The sequence below is a fragment of the Macaca mulatta genome, chromosome 5 (genome assembly GCF_049350105.2).
Source record: "Macaca mulatta isolate MMU2019108-1 chromosome 5, T2T-MMU8v2.0, whole genome shotgun sequence".
In the NCBI taxonomy this organism is placed as follows: Eukaryota; Metazoa; Chordata; class Mammalia; order Primates; family Cercopithecidae; genus Macaca; species Macaca mulatta.
Window position 1 is genome coordinate 114657241 of NC_133410.1, and position 16983 is coordinate 114674223.

At 38.1% G+C, this 16983-nt stretch overlaps 1 protein-coding gene across 4 annotated transcripts in view; it reads left to right on the forward strand.

Annotated features, from left to right (window-relative positions):
* TET2 (tet methylcytosine dioxygenase 2) overlaps positions 1 to 16983 on the forward strand; it is a 131927-nt gene that overhangs the window by 84682 nt on the left and 30262 nt on the right. For all 4 annotated transcript variants that reach the window (XM_015138929.3, XM_015138928.3, XM_028848654.2 and 1 more), the window contains 4 exons: positions 1592 to 5046; positions 8993 to 9083; positions 10493 to 10586; positions 11251 to 11459. In XM_015138929.3, the coding sequence (XP_014994415.3) occupies positions 1638 to 5046; positions 8993 to 9083; positions 10493 to 10586; positions 11251 to 11459 (3803 nt within the window). In that variant the 5' untranslated portion in view covers positions 1592 to 1637. The remainder of the gene's footprint in view (positions 1 to 1591; positions 5047 to 8992; positions 9084 to 10492; positions 10587 to 11250; positions 11460 to 16983) is intronic.

Here is a 16983-nt window from a genome sequence, read left to right on the forward strand (position 1 = left end):
GTGCAATGTGCCTTTATGGTAGAATGATTTATATCCCTTTGGGTAATATACCAAATAATGGGATTGCTCGGTCAAATGGCAATTCTAAGTCCTCTGAGGAATTACCGCACTGCTTTCCACAATGGCTGAACTAGTTTACATTCCCACAAGCAATAAGTGGATAAGTGTTCCCTTTTCTCTGCAGGAATGATTAATTCTTTTAGAGAGTCAAAGACGGAATCCTAGGGAAGATGATAGCTGAGGCAGGTTTAGAGTTCTATATAGAGTCCTTGGGCAAATAAGGGGATTAAGAAGGCATTCTAGGCAGACAGAAAACCAAAGGCATGAAACTCTGAAACAGCTTACTATGTTTGGATATTTATAAGCCGTTGTTATTGTTGGAGTATAAACTGTAAGAGAGAGTAGGAAGACAGAAAAAACAGCCTGTATGCGGGGGGAAGAAAACATTTAAATTAAACCGAAATTCTCAAAAGATTTGGGCAGCTAGCCCCTGTAGAGGAAAACATAGAATCACCTAGAAAGGGTTTTTCATAAACTACACTTTTCATCACCCCTATTCTGTCACCTGGAATATTGATAACACTGAAGGGAGTGTGCCTTATCTGTTAGGTGTATTTGGATGAAATAGTTTGAGAACCATGCAGGCAAGTTGAAGCCAGTGTGTTAAAGAGAATATGACATCAGATTTGCATTTTAGAACATTCCTTCTGATAACAAATTAAAGGGAACCTTAAAGGGCTGGAGGGGAAGGGCAGACGGGGCTAGGGGAGGAGAACCCTTTTAAAAAGCTACTGCAGGTGGGGTGCAGTGGCTCACGCCTGTAATCTCAGCACTTTGGGAGACCAAGGCGGGCAGATCACCTGAGGTCAGGAGTTCAAGACCAGCCTGGCCAACATGGTGAAACCCCGTCTCTACTAAAAATACAAAAATTAGCTGGGCATGGTGGCAAGCACCTGTAATCTCAGCTACTTGGGAGGCTGAGGCAGGAGAATCGCTTGAACCTGGGAGGCGGAGGTTGCAGTGAGCCAAGATCATGCCACTGCACTTCAGCCTGTGTGGCAGAGTAAGACTCCGTCTCAAAAAAAAAAAAAAAAAAAAAAAAAAAAAAACTGCAGTAGATCAGGAGGCACAGCGATAAAGAGAAGATCTGAGCTATGAAGTAGCAGTCAAGATGATTAAAGGAATATATAGGAAGTAGAGTTGATAGAACTTAGCAAGTGATTAGATAAATGAAGTGCTAGAGAAAAGAAAAGTTGGTATTTTTCAATTATTTTTAGCATTTTGGCAAAAAATTATTTGGGAATGAAATTGATGCTAACAACTAAGACTATGAACTTCCCACATTAGCTAGTAATTTTGATCACCCTTGTTCTCCATGACCATAAATATTTGAGAGTTGCTGGGTAGACAAGAATGGTTATTTCCTGAGTAGCTGTCAGTTGTCACTATGAAACATGAAAATAAATATCAGTTTGCTATGTCTAGGTATTCTAATATTTATGCACAATTATTCCTTAAGATATATTAGTATTTTATATATATATATATTTTTATATAAACACATTTTAATTTTTGTTTCCATGTTCTTTAGAATTCAACTAGAGGGCAGCCTTGTGGATGGCCCCGAAGCAAGCCTGATGGAACAGGATAGAACCAACCATGTTGAGGGCAACAGACTAAGTCCATTCCTGATACCATCACCTCCCATTTGCCAGACAGAACCTCTGGCTACAAAGCTCCAGAATGGAAGCCCAGTGCCTGAGAGAAGTCATCCAGAAGTAAATGGAGACACCAAGTGGCAGTCTTTCAAAAGTTATTATGGAATACCCCATATGAAGGGAAGCCAGAATAGTCGTGTGAGTCCTGACTTTATACAAGAAAGTAGAGGGTATTCTAAGTGTTTGCAAAATGGAGGAATAAAACGCACAGTTAGTGAACCTTCTCTCTCTGGGCTCCTTCAGATCAAGAAATTGAAACAAGACCAAAAGGCTAATGGAGAAAGATGTAACTTCGGGGTAAGCCAAGAAAGAAATCCAGGTGAAAGCAGTCAACCAAATGTCTCCGATTTGAGTGATAAGAAAGAATCTGTGAGCTCTGTAGCCCAAGAAAATGCGGTTAAAGATTTCACCAGTTTTTCAACACATAACTGCAGTGGGCCTGAAAATCCAGAACTTCAGATTCTGAATGAGCAGGAGGGGAAAAGTGCTAATTACCGTGACAAGAACATTGTATTACTTAAAAACAAGGCAGTGCTAATGCCTAATGGTGCTACAGTTTCTGCCTCTTCCATGGAACACACACATGGTGAACTCCTGGAAAAAACACTGTCTCAATATTATCCAGATTGTGTTTCCATTGCGGTGCAGAAAACCACATCTCACATAAATGCCATTAACAGTCAGGCTACTAATGAGTTGTCCTGTGAGATCACTCACCCATCGCATACCTCAGGGCAGATCAATTCCGCACAGACCTCTAACTCTGAGCTGCCTCCAAAGCCAGCTGCAGTGGTGACTGAGGCCTGTGATGCTGATGATGCTGATAATGCCAGTAAACCAGCTGCAATGCTCGATACCTGTCCCTTTCAGAAACCAGAACAACTACAACAACAAAAATCAGTTTTTGAGATATGCCCATCTCCTGCAGAAAATAACATCCAAGGAACCACAAAGCTAGCATCTGGTGAAGAATTCTGTTCAGGTTCCAGCAGCAATTTGCAAGCTCCTGGTGGCAGCTCTGAACGGTATTTAAAGCAAAATGAAATGAATGGTGCTTACTTCAAGCAAAGCTCAGTGTTCACTAAAGATTCCTTTTCTGCCACTACCACACCACCACCACCACCACCATCACAACTGCTTCTTTCTCCCCCTCCTCTTTCACAGGTTCCTCAGCTTCCTTCAAAAGGAAAAAGCACTCTGAATGGTGGAGTTTTAGAAGAACACCACCACTACCCCAACCAAAGTAACACAACACTTTTAAGGGAAGTGAAAACAGAGGGTAAACCTGAGGCACCACCTTCCCAGAGTCCTAATCCATCTACACATGTATGCAGCCCTTCTCCGATGCTTTCTGAAAGGCCTCAGAATAATTGTGTGAACAGGAATGACATACAGACTGCAGGGACAATGACTGTTCCATTGTGTTCTGAGAAAACAAGACCAATGTCAGAACACCTCAAGCATAACACACCAATTTTTGGTAGCATTGGACAACAACAGGACAACTGCCAGCAGTTGATGAGAAACAAAGAGCAAGAGATTCTGAAGGGTCGAGACAAGGAACAAACACGAGATCTTGTGCCCCCAACACAGCACTATCTGAAACCAGGATGGATTGAATTGAAGGCCCCTCATTTTCACCAAGCAGAATCCCATCTAAAACGTAATGAGGCATCACTGCCATCAGTTCTTCAGTATCAATCCAATCTCTCCAATCAAATGACCTCCAAACAATACACTGGAAATTCCAACATGCTTGGGGGGCTCCCAAGGCAAGCTTACACCCAGAAAACAACACAGCTGGAGCACAAGTCACAAATGTACCAAGCTGAAATGAATCAAGGGCAGTCCCAAGGTGCAGTGGACCAACATCTCCAGTTCCAAAAACCCTCACACCAGGTGCACTTCTCCAAAACAAACCATTTACCCAAAGCTTATGTGCAGTCCCTGTGTGGCACTAGATTTCATTTTCAACAAAGAGCAGATTCCCAAACTGAAAAACTTATGTCCCCAGTGTTGAAACAGCACTTGAATCAACAGGCTTCAGAGACTGAGCCATTTTCAAACTCACACCTTTTGCAACATAAGCCTCATAAACAGGCAGCACAAACACAACCATCCCAGAATTCACATCTCCCTCAAAACCAGCAACAGCAGCAAAAATTACAAATGAAGAATAAAGAAGTACTCCAGACTTTTCCTCACCCCCAAAGCAACAATGATCAGCAAAGAGAAGGATCATTCTTTGGCCAGATTAAAGTGGAAGAATGTTTTCATGGTGAAAATCAGTATTCAAAATCAAGTGAGTTCCAGACCCATAATGTCCAAATGAGACTGGAGGAAGTACAGAATATGAATAGTAGAAATTCCCCTTATAGTCAGACCGTAAAATCAAGTGCATGCAAAATACAGGTTTCTTGTTCAAACAATACACACTTAGTTTCAGAGAATAAAGAACAGACTATACATCCTGAACTTTTTGCAGGAAACAAGACCCAAAATTTGCATCACATGCAATATTTTCCAAATAATGTGATCCCAAAGCAAGATCTTCTTCACAGGTGCTTTCAAGAACAGGAGCAGAAGTCACAACAAGCTTCAGTTCTACAGGGATATAAAAGTAGAAACCAAGATATGTCTGGTCAACAAGCTGCGCAACTTGCTCAGCAAAGGTACTTGATACATAACCAAGCAAATGTTTTTCCTGTGCCTGACAAGGGAGGAAGTCACACTCAGACCCCTCCCCAGAAGGACATTCAAAAGCATGCTGCTCTAAGGTGGCATCTCTTACACAAGCAAGAACAGCAGCAAACACAGCAACCCCAAAGTGAGTCTTGCCATAGTCAGATGCACAGGCCAATTAAGGTGGAACCTGGATCCATGCCACATGCCTGTATGCACACAGCACCACCAGAAAACAAAACATGGAAAAAGGTAACTAAGCAAGAGAATCCACCTCCAAGCTGTGATAATGTGCAGCAAAAGAGCATCATTGAGACCATGGAGCAGCATCTGAAGCAGTTTCAGGCCAAGTCATTATTTGACCATAAGGCTCTTACTCTCAAATCACAGAAGCAAGTAAAAGTTGAAATGTCAGGGCCAGTCACAGTTTTGACTAGACAAACCACTGCTGCAGAACTTGATAGCCACACCCCAGCTTTAGAGCAGCAAGCAACTTCTTCAGAAAAGACACCAACCAAAAGAACAGCTGGTTCTGTTCTCAATAATTTTATAGAGTCACCTTCCAAATTACTAGATACTCCTATAAAAAATTTATTGGATACACCTGTCAAGACTCAGTATGATTTCCCGTCATGCAGATGTGTAGGTAAGTGCCAGAAATGTACTGAGACACATGGTGTTTATCCAGAATTAGCAAATTTATCTTCAGATATGGGATTTTCCTTCTTTTTTTAAATCTTGAATCTGGCAGCAATTTGTAAAGGCTCATAAAAATCCGAAGCTTACATTTTTTGTCAAGTTACTGATGCTTGTGTCTTGTGAAAGAGAATTTCACTTACATGCAGTTTTTCCAAAAGAATTAAATAATCGTGCATGTTTATTTTTCCTTCTATTCAGACCCTCTAAAATTTGGATGTATCTGTTTTAGATCAGTTCATCTATTTAGCTCTTTGTATATTATCTCCTGGAGAGACAGCTAGGCAGAAAAAATAATCTATTAAAATGAAAAAATACCATATGCAGTCTAATGTGGGAACTTTAAGTATTTTTTAATTCAAGGTAAAATATATTAGTTTCACAAGATTTCTGGTTAATAGGGAAATTACTATCTTCAGTCTTCCTGAGTTGGAGGAAATTATAATGCTGACACTCTTAGTGGTCCTAAAGTTGCCTTTTCTCCGTTTATACATTTGGAATGTTGTGATTTATATTCATTTTGATTCCAGTTTCTCTAAAATTTCAACTTTTTGATTAAAAAATATGATACAGGCATACCTCAGAGATATTGTGGGTTTGGCTCCATACCACAATAAAGTGAATATTACAATAAAGCAAGTTGTAAGGACTCTTTGGTTTCTTACTGTATATAAAAGTTATTTATATACTACACTGTAATATACTAAGTGTGCAATAGCATTGTGTCTAAAAAATATATACTTTAATTTAAAAAATAATTTATTGTTAAAAAATGCCAACAATCATCTGGGCCTTTAGTGAGTGCTAATCTTTTTGCGGGTGGAGGGTCTTGCTTCAATATTGATCGTTGTGGACTGATCATGGTGGTAGTTGCTGAAGGTTGCTGGGACAGCTGTGTGTGTGGCAATTTCTTAAAATAAGACAACAATGAAATGCCATATCAATTGAGTTTTCCATTCACAAAAGATTTCTCTGTAGCATGCAGTGCTGTTTGATAGCATTTTGCCTGCAGCAGAATTTCTTTGAAAATTGGACTCAGTCCTCTCAAACTGTGCTGCTGCTTTATCAACTAAGTTTTTATAATATTCTAAATCCTTTGTGGTCATTTCAGAAGAGTTTACAGCATCTTCACTGGCACTATATTCCATCTCAGACATTCTTTGTTCACCCATAAGTAGCAACTTCTTATCCTTTCAAGTTTTTTCATGACATTGCAGTAACTCAGCCACATCTTCAGGCTCTACTTCTAATTCTGGTTCTCTTGCTACATCTCCCTCATCTGCAGTGACCGCCTCCATTGAAGTCTTGAACTCCTCAAAGTAATCCATGAGGGTTGGAATCAACTTCTAAACTCCTGTTAATGTAGATATATTGACCCCCTCCCATGAATTATGAATGTTCTTAATAACTTCTAAAATGGTGATACCTTTCTAGAAGGCTTTCAATGTACTTTGCCCCAGTCCATCAGAAGACTATCTTGACAGCTGTAGACTAACAATATGTTTCTTAAATGATAAGACTTGAAAGTCAAAAATACTCCTTAATCCATAGGCTGCAGAAAGAATGTTGTATTAACAGGCATGAAAACAGCATTGATCTCCTTGTGCATCTCCATCAGAGCTCTTGGGTGACTAGGTGCCTTGAGCAGTAATATTTTGAAAGGAGGTTTTTGTTTTTGTTTTTTTAGCAGTAAGTCTCAACACTGGACTTAAAATATTCAGTAAACTATGTTGTAAACAGATGTGTTATCATCCAGACTTCTTTGTTCCATTACTTTACATAAGCAGAGTAGACTTAGCATAATTCTAAAGGGCCTTGGAATTTTGAGAATGGTAAATGAGTATGGGCTTCAACTTAAAATCATCAGCTGTATTAGCCTGTAACAAGAGAGTCAGCCTGTCCTTTGAAGCAAGGCATTGACTTCTATCTATGAATGTCTTAGATGGCATCTTCTTTCAATAGTAGGCTGTTTGGTAGAGCCACCTTCATCAGTGATCTTAGACAGATCTTCTGCATAACTTGCTGCAGCTTCTACTTCAGCACTTGCTGCCTCACTGTGTCCTTTTATGTTATAGAGATAGCTGCTTTTCTTAAACTTCATAAACCAACTTTTGCTAGCTTCCAACTTTTCTTCTGCAGCTTCCTCATTCTCTTCATAGAACCGAAAGGAGTCAGGGCCTTGCTTTTACTTAAGGAAGGTTGTGGCTAGCGTGATCTTCTATCCAGACCACTACAGCGCTCTCCATATCAGCAGTAAAGCTGTTTTGCTTTCCTACCTTTCATGTGTTCACTGGGGTAATTTCCTTCAAGAACGTTTCCTTTACATTCACAACTTGGCTAACTGGCATGCAAGGCCTAGCTTTCAGCCTGTCTTGGCTTTTGACATGCCTTCCTCACTAGCTCAATCATATCCAGCTTTTGATTTAAAGTGACAGACATACAACTCTTCCTTTCACTGGAACACTTAGAGGCCACTGTAGGGTTATTAATTGGCCTAATTTCACTATTGTTGTGTTTTAGGGAATAGAGAGGCCCAGGGAGAAGGAGAGAGCCAGGGGAATGGCCAGTTGATAGAGCAGACAGAATGCACACATTTATCAGATTATGGGTACGGTTTGTGGCACCCCCCAAAAATTAGAATAGTAACATCGAAGATCACTGATCACACATCACCATAACATATATAATAATAAAGTTTAAAATACTGTGAGAATTACCAAAATGTGATACAGAGACATGAAGTGAGCACATGCTGTTGAAAACGTGACACTGATAGACATAGTTAACATGTTGGGATTGCCACAAACCTTCAATTTGTAAAAGTCACAGTAACTGCAACGCACAAAAGAGCAAAGCACAGTAAAACGAGGTATGCCTGTATTTTTTTTAAAAAAGCTTTTTGTTAAAATTCAGGATATATAATAGGTCTGTAGGAATAGTGAAATATTTTTGCTGATGGATGTAGATATATACATGGGTAGAGATGAAGATCTTAATTACAGCTACGCAGCATAGATTTAGTAAAAGACATTTGAAAACACAAATGTTAAATTAGTGTGGCTAATGGCCTACCCGTGCCATGTTTTCCCTCTTGCAATGAGATACCCCACACTGTGTAGGAGGATGGAGGGAGGACTCCTACTGTCCCTCTTTGCGTGTGGTTATTAAATTGCCTCACTGGGCTAAAACACCACACATCTCATAGATAATATTTGGTAAGTTGTAATCGTCTTCACTCTTCTCTTATCACCCAACCCTATCTTCCCACCTTTCCATCTTTGTTGTTTTGCAACAGCCCCTTCCTTTTGCCTGACTCTCCAGGATTTTATCTCATCATAAATTGTTGTAAAGTACATACTAATATGGGTCTGGATTGACTATTCTTATTTGCAAAACAGTAATTAAATGTTGTGGGGAAGTAAGGGGAAAAAGGGGTATCTTTGACAGTAAACCAAGCAATATTCTGAGGGTGGGATAGAGCAGGAAATTTTATTTTTAATATTTTAAAATCCAAGTAACAGGTAGGCTTCCAGTTAGCTTTAAATGTTTTTTTTTTCAGCTCAAAAAATTGGATTGTAATTGATACTACATATAATACATTCTAATTCCCTCACTGTATTCTTTGTTTAGTTTCATTTATTTGGTTCAAAATAATTTTTTATCCCATATCTGAAATGTAATATATTTTTATCCAACAACCAGCATGTACATATACTTAATTATGTGGCACATTTTCTAATAGATCAGTCCATCAATTTACTCATTTTAAAGAAAAAAAAATTTTAAAGTCACTTTTAGAGCCCTTAATGTGTAGTTGGGGGTTAAGCTTTGTGGATGTAGCCTTTATATTTAGTATAATTGAGGTCTAAAATAATAATCTTCTATTATCTCAACAGAGCAAATTATTGAAAAAGATGAAGGTCCTTTTTATACCCATCTAGGAGCAGGTCCTAATGTGGCAGCTATTAGAGAAATCATGGAAGAAAGGTAATTAACGCAAAGGCACAGGGCAGATTAACGTTTATCCTTTTGTATATGTCAGAATTTTTCCAGCCTTCACACACAAAGCAGTAAACAATTGCAAATTGAGTAATTATTAGTAGGCTTAGCTATTCTAGGGTTGCCAACACTACACACTGTGCTATTCACCAGAGAGTCACAATATTTGACAGGACTAATAGTCTGCTAGCTGGCACAGGCTGCCCACTTTGCGATGGATGCCAGAAAACCCAGGCATGAACAGGAATCGGCCAGCAAGGCTGCCAGCCACAAGGTACTGGCACAGGCTCCAACGAGAGGTCCCACTCTGGCTTTCCCACCTGATAATAAAGTGTCAAAGCGGAAAGAATGGTAAAGTGTGGTGTAAGAAAGGAACCACTGAATTAAATTCACCTAGTGTTGCAAATGAGTACTTATGTCTAAGTTTTCTTTTACCATAAAAAGAGAGCAAGTGTGATATGTTGAATAGAAAGAGAAACATACTATTTACAGCTGCCTTTTTTTTTTTTCCACTATCAATCACAGGTATACAAGTACTTGCCTTTACTCCTGCATGTAGAAGACTCTTATGAGCGAGATAATGCAGAGAGGGCCTTTCATATAAATTTATACAGCTCTGAGCTGTTCTTCTTCTAGGGTGCCTTTTCATTAAGAGGTAGGCAGTATTATTATTAAAGTACTTAGGATACATCAGGGCAGCAAGGACATATTCAGTATCATTCTTGCTCCATTTCCAGATTATTCATTTCTAAATTAGCTTGTAGAAGTTCACTAAATAATCATCTAGTGGCCTGGCAGAAATAGTGAATTTCCCTAAGTGCCTTTTTTTTTTTGGTTTTTCTTTTGTTTTGTTTTTTAAACAAGCAGTAGATGGTGCTTTGGTCATAAGGGAAGATATAGTCTATTTCCAGGACTATTCTATATTTTCAATATGGCTGGATACTAATTATTTGCCAGCCTCCTTTTCTAAATTGTGAGACATTCTTGGAGGAACAGTTCTAACTAAAATCTGTTATGACTCCCCAAGTTTTAAAATAGCTAAATTTAGTAAGGGAAAAAATAGTCTATGTTTTAGAAGACTGAACTTGGCAAACTAACTTGAATTTTGTGCTTTGTGAAATTTTATATAGAAATGAACTTTCCCATTATTTTCACCCACATGTAATTTACAAAACAGTTCATTACAATTATCAGTATATTTTGATACTGAGGTAAAACAAGGCTTAAAAACTATTATCCAGTTTGCTTGGCGACCTGTTTTAAAAAAAATAATAAACCGTTCATTTCTCAGGATGTGGTCATAGAATAAAGTTATGCTCAAATGTTCAAATATTTTGATTGCCTCTTGAATTTATTTGCTAATTGTATGTGTGTGTGTTTCTGTGGGTTTCTTTAAGGTTTGGACAGAAGGGTAAAGCTATTAGGATTGAAAGAGTCATCTATACTGGTAAAGAAGGCAAAAGTTCTCAGGGATGTCCTATTGCTAAGTGGGTAAGTGTGACTTAATAAAGCCTTTGGTCTTAAATCTTGGGCATTTTGATTTGTAAATCTAACCCTGAGAATTGGGTTACCCAGATCAAAGACCCATGCCAATTAAAAAGAATATTACCTGTATTTTTTATCATGTGTTATCTCTTAAGAAGAGGCAGATTAATTCTAAAATCAACAAACTGTATTTAATTGAAAGAATTTAGTGATGAGGAGGAGGTCCATTCTAGTGCCTGCTAAATGTATAATCCTTCTTAGAATGTGAAGTGGTCCTTAATCTTTTAAATACCTTCAATTAATCTTTACATTGTCATTTGTGAAAACCTTGAACTAAGACTTACATATCTTTCATCTGGCTCTGGTTTTAATGCAGGTAGCATTTAATTGTCCCCACTGTACTGGGTATAGTATAACTATAAACATTGTTACAGTTGCTAAACATTAAGGAATAGTTTTGCATCTCTCCTTGTTCTGATACCAGGGTCAAAGCCCACTTTTTATAGATGGGCAGCAAAAGGCAAATTGCACATGGTGATAAATGTTGCCCTAATTGTGACCTAGACATGATAAAATATACATACATAAGTGCCCTTATCTGCTGCAAGTGACCCTTGTTTTGTTTTGGTTGGGGTGGGGGGTGTTTGGGATGGAATGGTGATCTGCACAGGTGGTTCGCAGAAGCAGCAGTGAAGAGAAGCTACTGTGTTTGGTGCGGGAGCGAGCTGGCCACACCTGTGAGGCTGCAGTGATTGTGATTCTCATCCTGGTGTGGGAAGGAATCCCGCTGTCTCTGGCTGACAAACTCTACTCGGAGCTTACCGAGACGCTGAGGAAATACGGCACGCTCACCAATCGCCGGTGTGCCTTGAATGAAGAGTAAGTGAAGCCCAAGGCCTCTACCCTCTTTGCGGCCACTGATAGGAAAGCCCAGTCTTTGGTTGGAAGGAAGAGTTCAACACGCACTTTTACATTTTTAAAATGAGGATCAAAATGCCTGTTTGGCAGTCATGGGATAAGAAGTTGTATTTGCTAATGTGAATAACTTGAGATGATTTCATTACCTGAATTGTACAGACAGTTTAGCCACTAATTAGGAGCAGAGTGTCTGTACCCACATGGCCTCAGTTATACCATAAGCTTGAAATTATTTATGTGCTCACATGCTACAAGTGACAGCTCCTGTGTGCCTGGCCACTATATTAGTATGTATTGACTCCACTTCCATGTTGCAGTATCTGAAACAGAAAGTAAGTCTAATAAGAAACTTTGGGATTCGCAGGTCAAATACCTTCCATATGTATGTAGCAAAAACAGAATACAGTGCCTTAGAAGTTCTGTAGAAATAGAACGGATTTTTACTTTCATTCAAACTATTCATTGTTTCCACAATAGTAATCAAAACTGCTTCCACTTTCACTGCTGCTAAATCATCAGGAAATTACTGGGTATGGATATATATTATTTTCCACGAATATAAGAATTTAGAATAGAACTGCAAGAGTATGCGCTTAAATATATTTAGTGCATCCAGTTGCTACTGTTTTGTTTTCAACACCGTCCACTTTGCTCGAAGTCTAAACCTTCACTTGGAAAAAGTTTGATTTTTAATATTCCTCTACTGTGTTGATAATCCTGTATAACACTAAAAGAATATATGAATGTTCATGGTGCTACACAGAAATCTTACAAGTTATTTTGCTCACAATTGGTTTTAAAATAATTTTAATTTTGCACTATTTCCTTTAGTCTTGTTTTCTCTGCATCCACCAAACTATAGAATCATTTGCTGAACTTATAAGAAATGCTCATATTGCTCATTGCAACAACTAGCCAAATTTGTCCTTTGCTGTTTAAAACTCTAACTAGCATGGTTTTACTAAATTTATCTTAACACAGTTTCTCTCTCAGGGTTGTGGGGAGACAAATCAACTATAAATAATCTCTTTAGAAAAGTTACTCTTTCTATATGAAAGTGTGACTTGACTTTCTATGATAATTATCCAAAAATTTATGGTGTATACCTGACCACTTTTACAAATGATTAATTGGAAAGTAGAAATTGCTGATTCATAACATGTAACTTATAAACTTATGATGGACTACTTTAAGCATAAATTTTTTTTTCTTTTTTAAGACGGAGTTTCGCTTTGTCACCCAGGCTGGAGTGCAATGGCGCTATCCGGGCTCACTACAACCTCCACTTCCCAGGTTCAAGCAATTCTGCCTTAGCCTCACAAGTAGCTGGGATTACAGGCATGCGCTACGATGCCCAGCTAATTTTGTATTTTTAGTAGAGACACGGTTTCTCCATGTTGGTCAGGCTGGTCTGGAACTCCTGACCTCAGGTGATCCACATGCCTTGGCCTCCCAGAGTGCTGGGATTACAGGCATGAGCCACCATGCCCAGCCTAAAATATTTTTTTAATCTACCCTGATTCCTCTTGCTCTTTCTGAAGAAAAATTTTAGAAAATGTAGTTAGGTGCCTTTAATTAGAAAAACAAATAAAAATTAAGGCAACTTGGGCTCATACTGGTAATAGCATTTCTCTCAGGAACTCAGTAATACTGCATTGTCTTTAAAGCATAATATCTCTTAGACTTGATGGTTTGAAATTTTAAACCACTGAAGAACCTCTTCTGAAAATGATAGTTTTAAAATTTCTTTTCAAGAATAGTCCTATTGCAATACGTTTGAATTTATTGAAGTTTCCTGGAAACTATATTTCATTCATTGTAATGAATTTAATTTTCATTAGCATAGATCTCTAATATTTTTCTCGGCTCACTGCAACCTCTGCCTCCCAGGTTCAGGAGATTCTCATGCCCCAGCCTCCCGAGTAGCTAGGATTACAGGCACCCACCACCATTCCCAGCTCATTTTTGTATTTTTAGTAGAGACAGGGTTTCGCCATGTTGGCCAGATTGATCTCGAACTCCTGGCTTCAGGTAATCCATGTGCGTTGGCCTCCCAAAGTGCTGGAATTACAGGTGTAGGCCACCACGCCCGGCCAGCTTTTCCATAATTCTTGTAAATGCCAATGCCTGAAATGGAATCTGTCATATAAAAAAATTACATGAAGAACTTTTATTATTTTGCATTTGAAAACCATGAAATATGGTTGGACCAGAGTCTCAGAAAGCTTGTAGTTTGTTAGTTTAACTGCTCTAAATGTCAGGCACGTACAAAACTATTAAAAGACATGCTTCAAATATGAAGACAATGTAAAAGCACAGCTGTACACTTTTGCTTTTTGTCTAGTTTCAAGGTAAAGATGAATAGTCATTTAGATAATGCTTAAACTATGTTTATGCATACTTAGAGCAGTTCTCCAAAATAAAAAATTTTAATACTTAAATACATGATTAAAATAGACATGTATCCAATGTCAATACAGAGTTTACTCAGAAATAACTTTTGAAGTTTCTTCTACCCCATAAATAGATTTTATTTTATGGCTGGCAGAAGTGAAAATTACAACTTTTTGCCAAGGACAGAGAATAATCTCAAACTGGGCCTGCGGACTCAGTTTTATGTTCAAAGCTATGTGAACCTCATCACTGAGTTCTTACAAATCCCTGTGTCCACATGCTCCAAACCACCCACTGTGAGTTCAGAAAAGAACTCTGAGTGCATCTATCAGTGGGAAAGTAAAAACTGATTTTTACATTTTCTTTGAGCCAAACCAGCTGTTTCTTCTTTAAAGATTTCCCTTTGAGATTTCTATTTTATGACTAAGTCTAACCAGTAATTTTTTGGCAAGTAAGAATTGTGGGAGTGTATCTGTCATCATAAGGAAATCAAAGCCAGAAATGCCTTCTGCCGTGGTGGGTGATGTTAAACATTTCAAGGAACTTTGTATTATAAAAATTGTCAAACGTAAAAGGAAAAGTGCAATATAATGAATTCCATGGACCCATCACACAGCATCAATATTTATCAACATTTTATCAATTTTTTTCATATATTTTTACCACATCCCCTCCCACTAGTGTTTGAAAGCAGAAGACAGGTAACATATCATCTTACCTGTTAACACTTCAGGATATATTTCTAACAGGTAAAAACTTTATCATTTAATATTTAGACTGTCTTTGTTCAAATTATCTGATTAGATTCTATTTCAAAAAACACCCACATAAACAAAAATGATGTTGAGAAAGAGCCCTTGCACATGATTGACACTTCTGAGTAGTGTGATCCCAGTTCCTGTCCATTGTCTGGGATAACTATTAAATAAAACTTCCTGTCGTAAACTTGTCTCCATTTAGAAGATAAATTATATCATTCACAAGCCTCTTTTTATTTATAATAGCCCTTCCCCTTTTTTTATGAATTTTTTTTTTTTTAAAGAAACTGTGATTTTTCTCTGTAAAATTCCCCACATTTTGGATTTGGCCGATTTCATCTTGGTTCTTTTGTTTAACCTATTCCTCTCTCCCCAGTATCTTCTGTGGACTGGTAGTTTGACTGGTTCTTTTTCTTTTCCTTTCTTTTCTTTTTTTTTTTTTTTTTTTTTTTTTTTTTGAGACAGGCTCTCGCTCTGTCGCTTAGGCTGGAGTGCAGTAGCCCAATCTCAGCTCACTGCAACCTCCACCTCCAGGTTCAAGCTATTCTTGTGCCTCAGCCTCCTGAGTAGCTGGGACTACAAGCATGCGCCACCTCGCGCAGCTAATTTTTGTACTTTTCATAGAGACTGGGTTTCGCCGTGTTGGCCAGGCTGGTCTCAAACTCCTGGCCTCAAGTGATCTGCCCACCTTGGCCTCCCAAAGTGCTGGGATTACAGGCACACCCAGCTGATTTTTAAGTAATATAAGTATGTGTGCGTATATAGTATACATTGGCAAAAACGCTTCATAAGTAGTGCTAAAATCATCTTATTTATATACATCAGGAGACACATAATGTCTGCTTGGTTCCCATTTTAGTGATGTTAATAGTGTTTAGCATGTTTCATTGTCAGCTTGATCAATCATCATGTTCCTCGTCAAACTTTCACCTGATAGTTTCACATCAATTGATAATCATTGCCTGTTTCCATTATTTTGTTTTCAAGTTGACAGTTTTCTCTCTCTTGATGTTGTGTAAATTTGGTTATATAAATTATTTTGCTAGTTTTTCTATGCTGTATACATTTGAATAACTGACCTAATTTTACTTTAAAAATATTTTACAATTAGAAGTCCAAATAGTAAATCAAAGATTAAGAATTCTTGCAGAAATCTGTTATATAGATGACATTTTAATATTTGCCCGTTATATTGTTTACCATGAGCCCAATTTCAAGTCATATTAAAATGACTGTTATGTGCTAATTCTAACAATATTTGAAAGACCCCTATCGAAATAAAAATAACTTTTAGTAGCCACTTTATGTAGAAAATCACCTTTAAGTTATTCTCCAATGTTTTTTTCTGATTGAGATATAATTCACATACCATAAAATTCACCCTTTTAAAGTATACAATTCAGTTGTTTCAGTACATTCACAAAACTGTGCAAATGTCACCTCTACCTAGTTTCAGAACGTTTCCATCATTCACATAAGGAAACCCTGTATTTATTAGGCAGTCACTTCCCCTTCTCCCCTTCATCCTTCCTCTAAGTGGCGACCACCAATAAACATTCAGTTTCTTTGGATTTGCCTATTCTGGGCATTTTGTATTAGTGAAATCATATATTTGGCCTTTCTGTCTGGCTTCTTTCATGTACCTTAATGTTTTCAAGTCTCATTCATTTTATTTAAAAAAAAAAAAAAAGTACCTTTTTTGGACCATATATCTATTCACACCACATTTTTTGAGACAGTCTCACTTTGTCGCCCAGGCTGGAGTGCAGTGGCGCAACCTTAGCTCACTGCAACCTCCATCTCCCAGGTTCAAGCGATTCTCATGCCTTAGCCCCCAAGTTGTTGGTATTACAGGTGTGCGCCACCACACCCAGCTAATTTTTGTATTTTTAGTAGAGACAGGGTTTCACCATGTTGGACAGGCTGCTCTCAAACTCAGCCTCAAGTGATCCTTCTACCTTAGCCTCCCAAAGTGCTCTGACTTACAGGCATGAGCCACTGTGCCCAGCCACATTTTCTTCATCCATTTATTAGTTAATTGTCATTTGGATCATTTCCACTTTTTGGCTATTATAAATTATGCTGCAATGAACATCAGTGTACACGTTTTTGTGTGAATGTATTTTCAGTTATCTTGGGATATATCACCTAGGAGTGACATTGTTAGTAATATGGTAACTCTATGTTTAACTTTTTGAAGAACTGCCCAACTATTTTCCAAAGTAGCTGCATCCTTGTACATTTCTGCCAACAATGTATGAAGGTTCCAGTGTCTCCATATCCTCAAGAAAATGTTATTGTCTTTTTAATTACAACCATCCAAGTGGGTATGA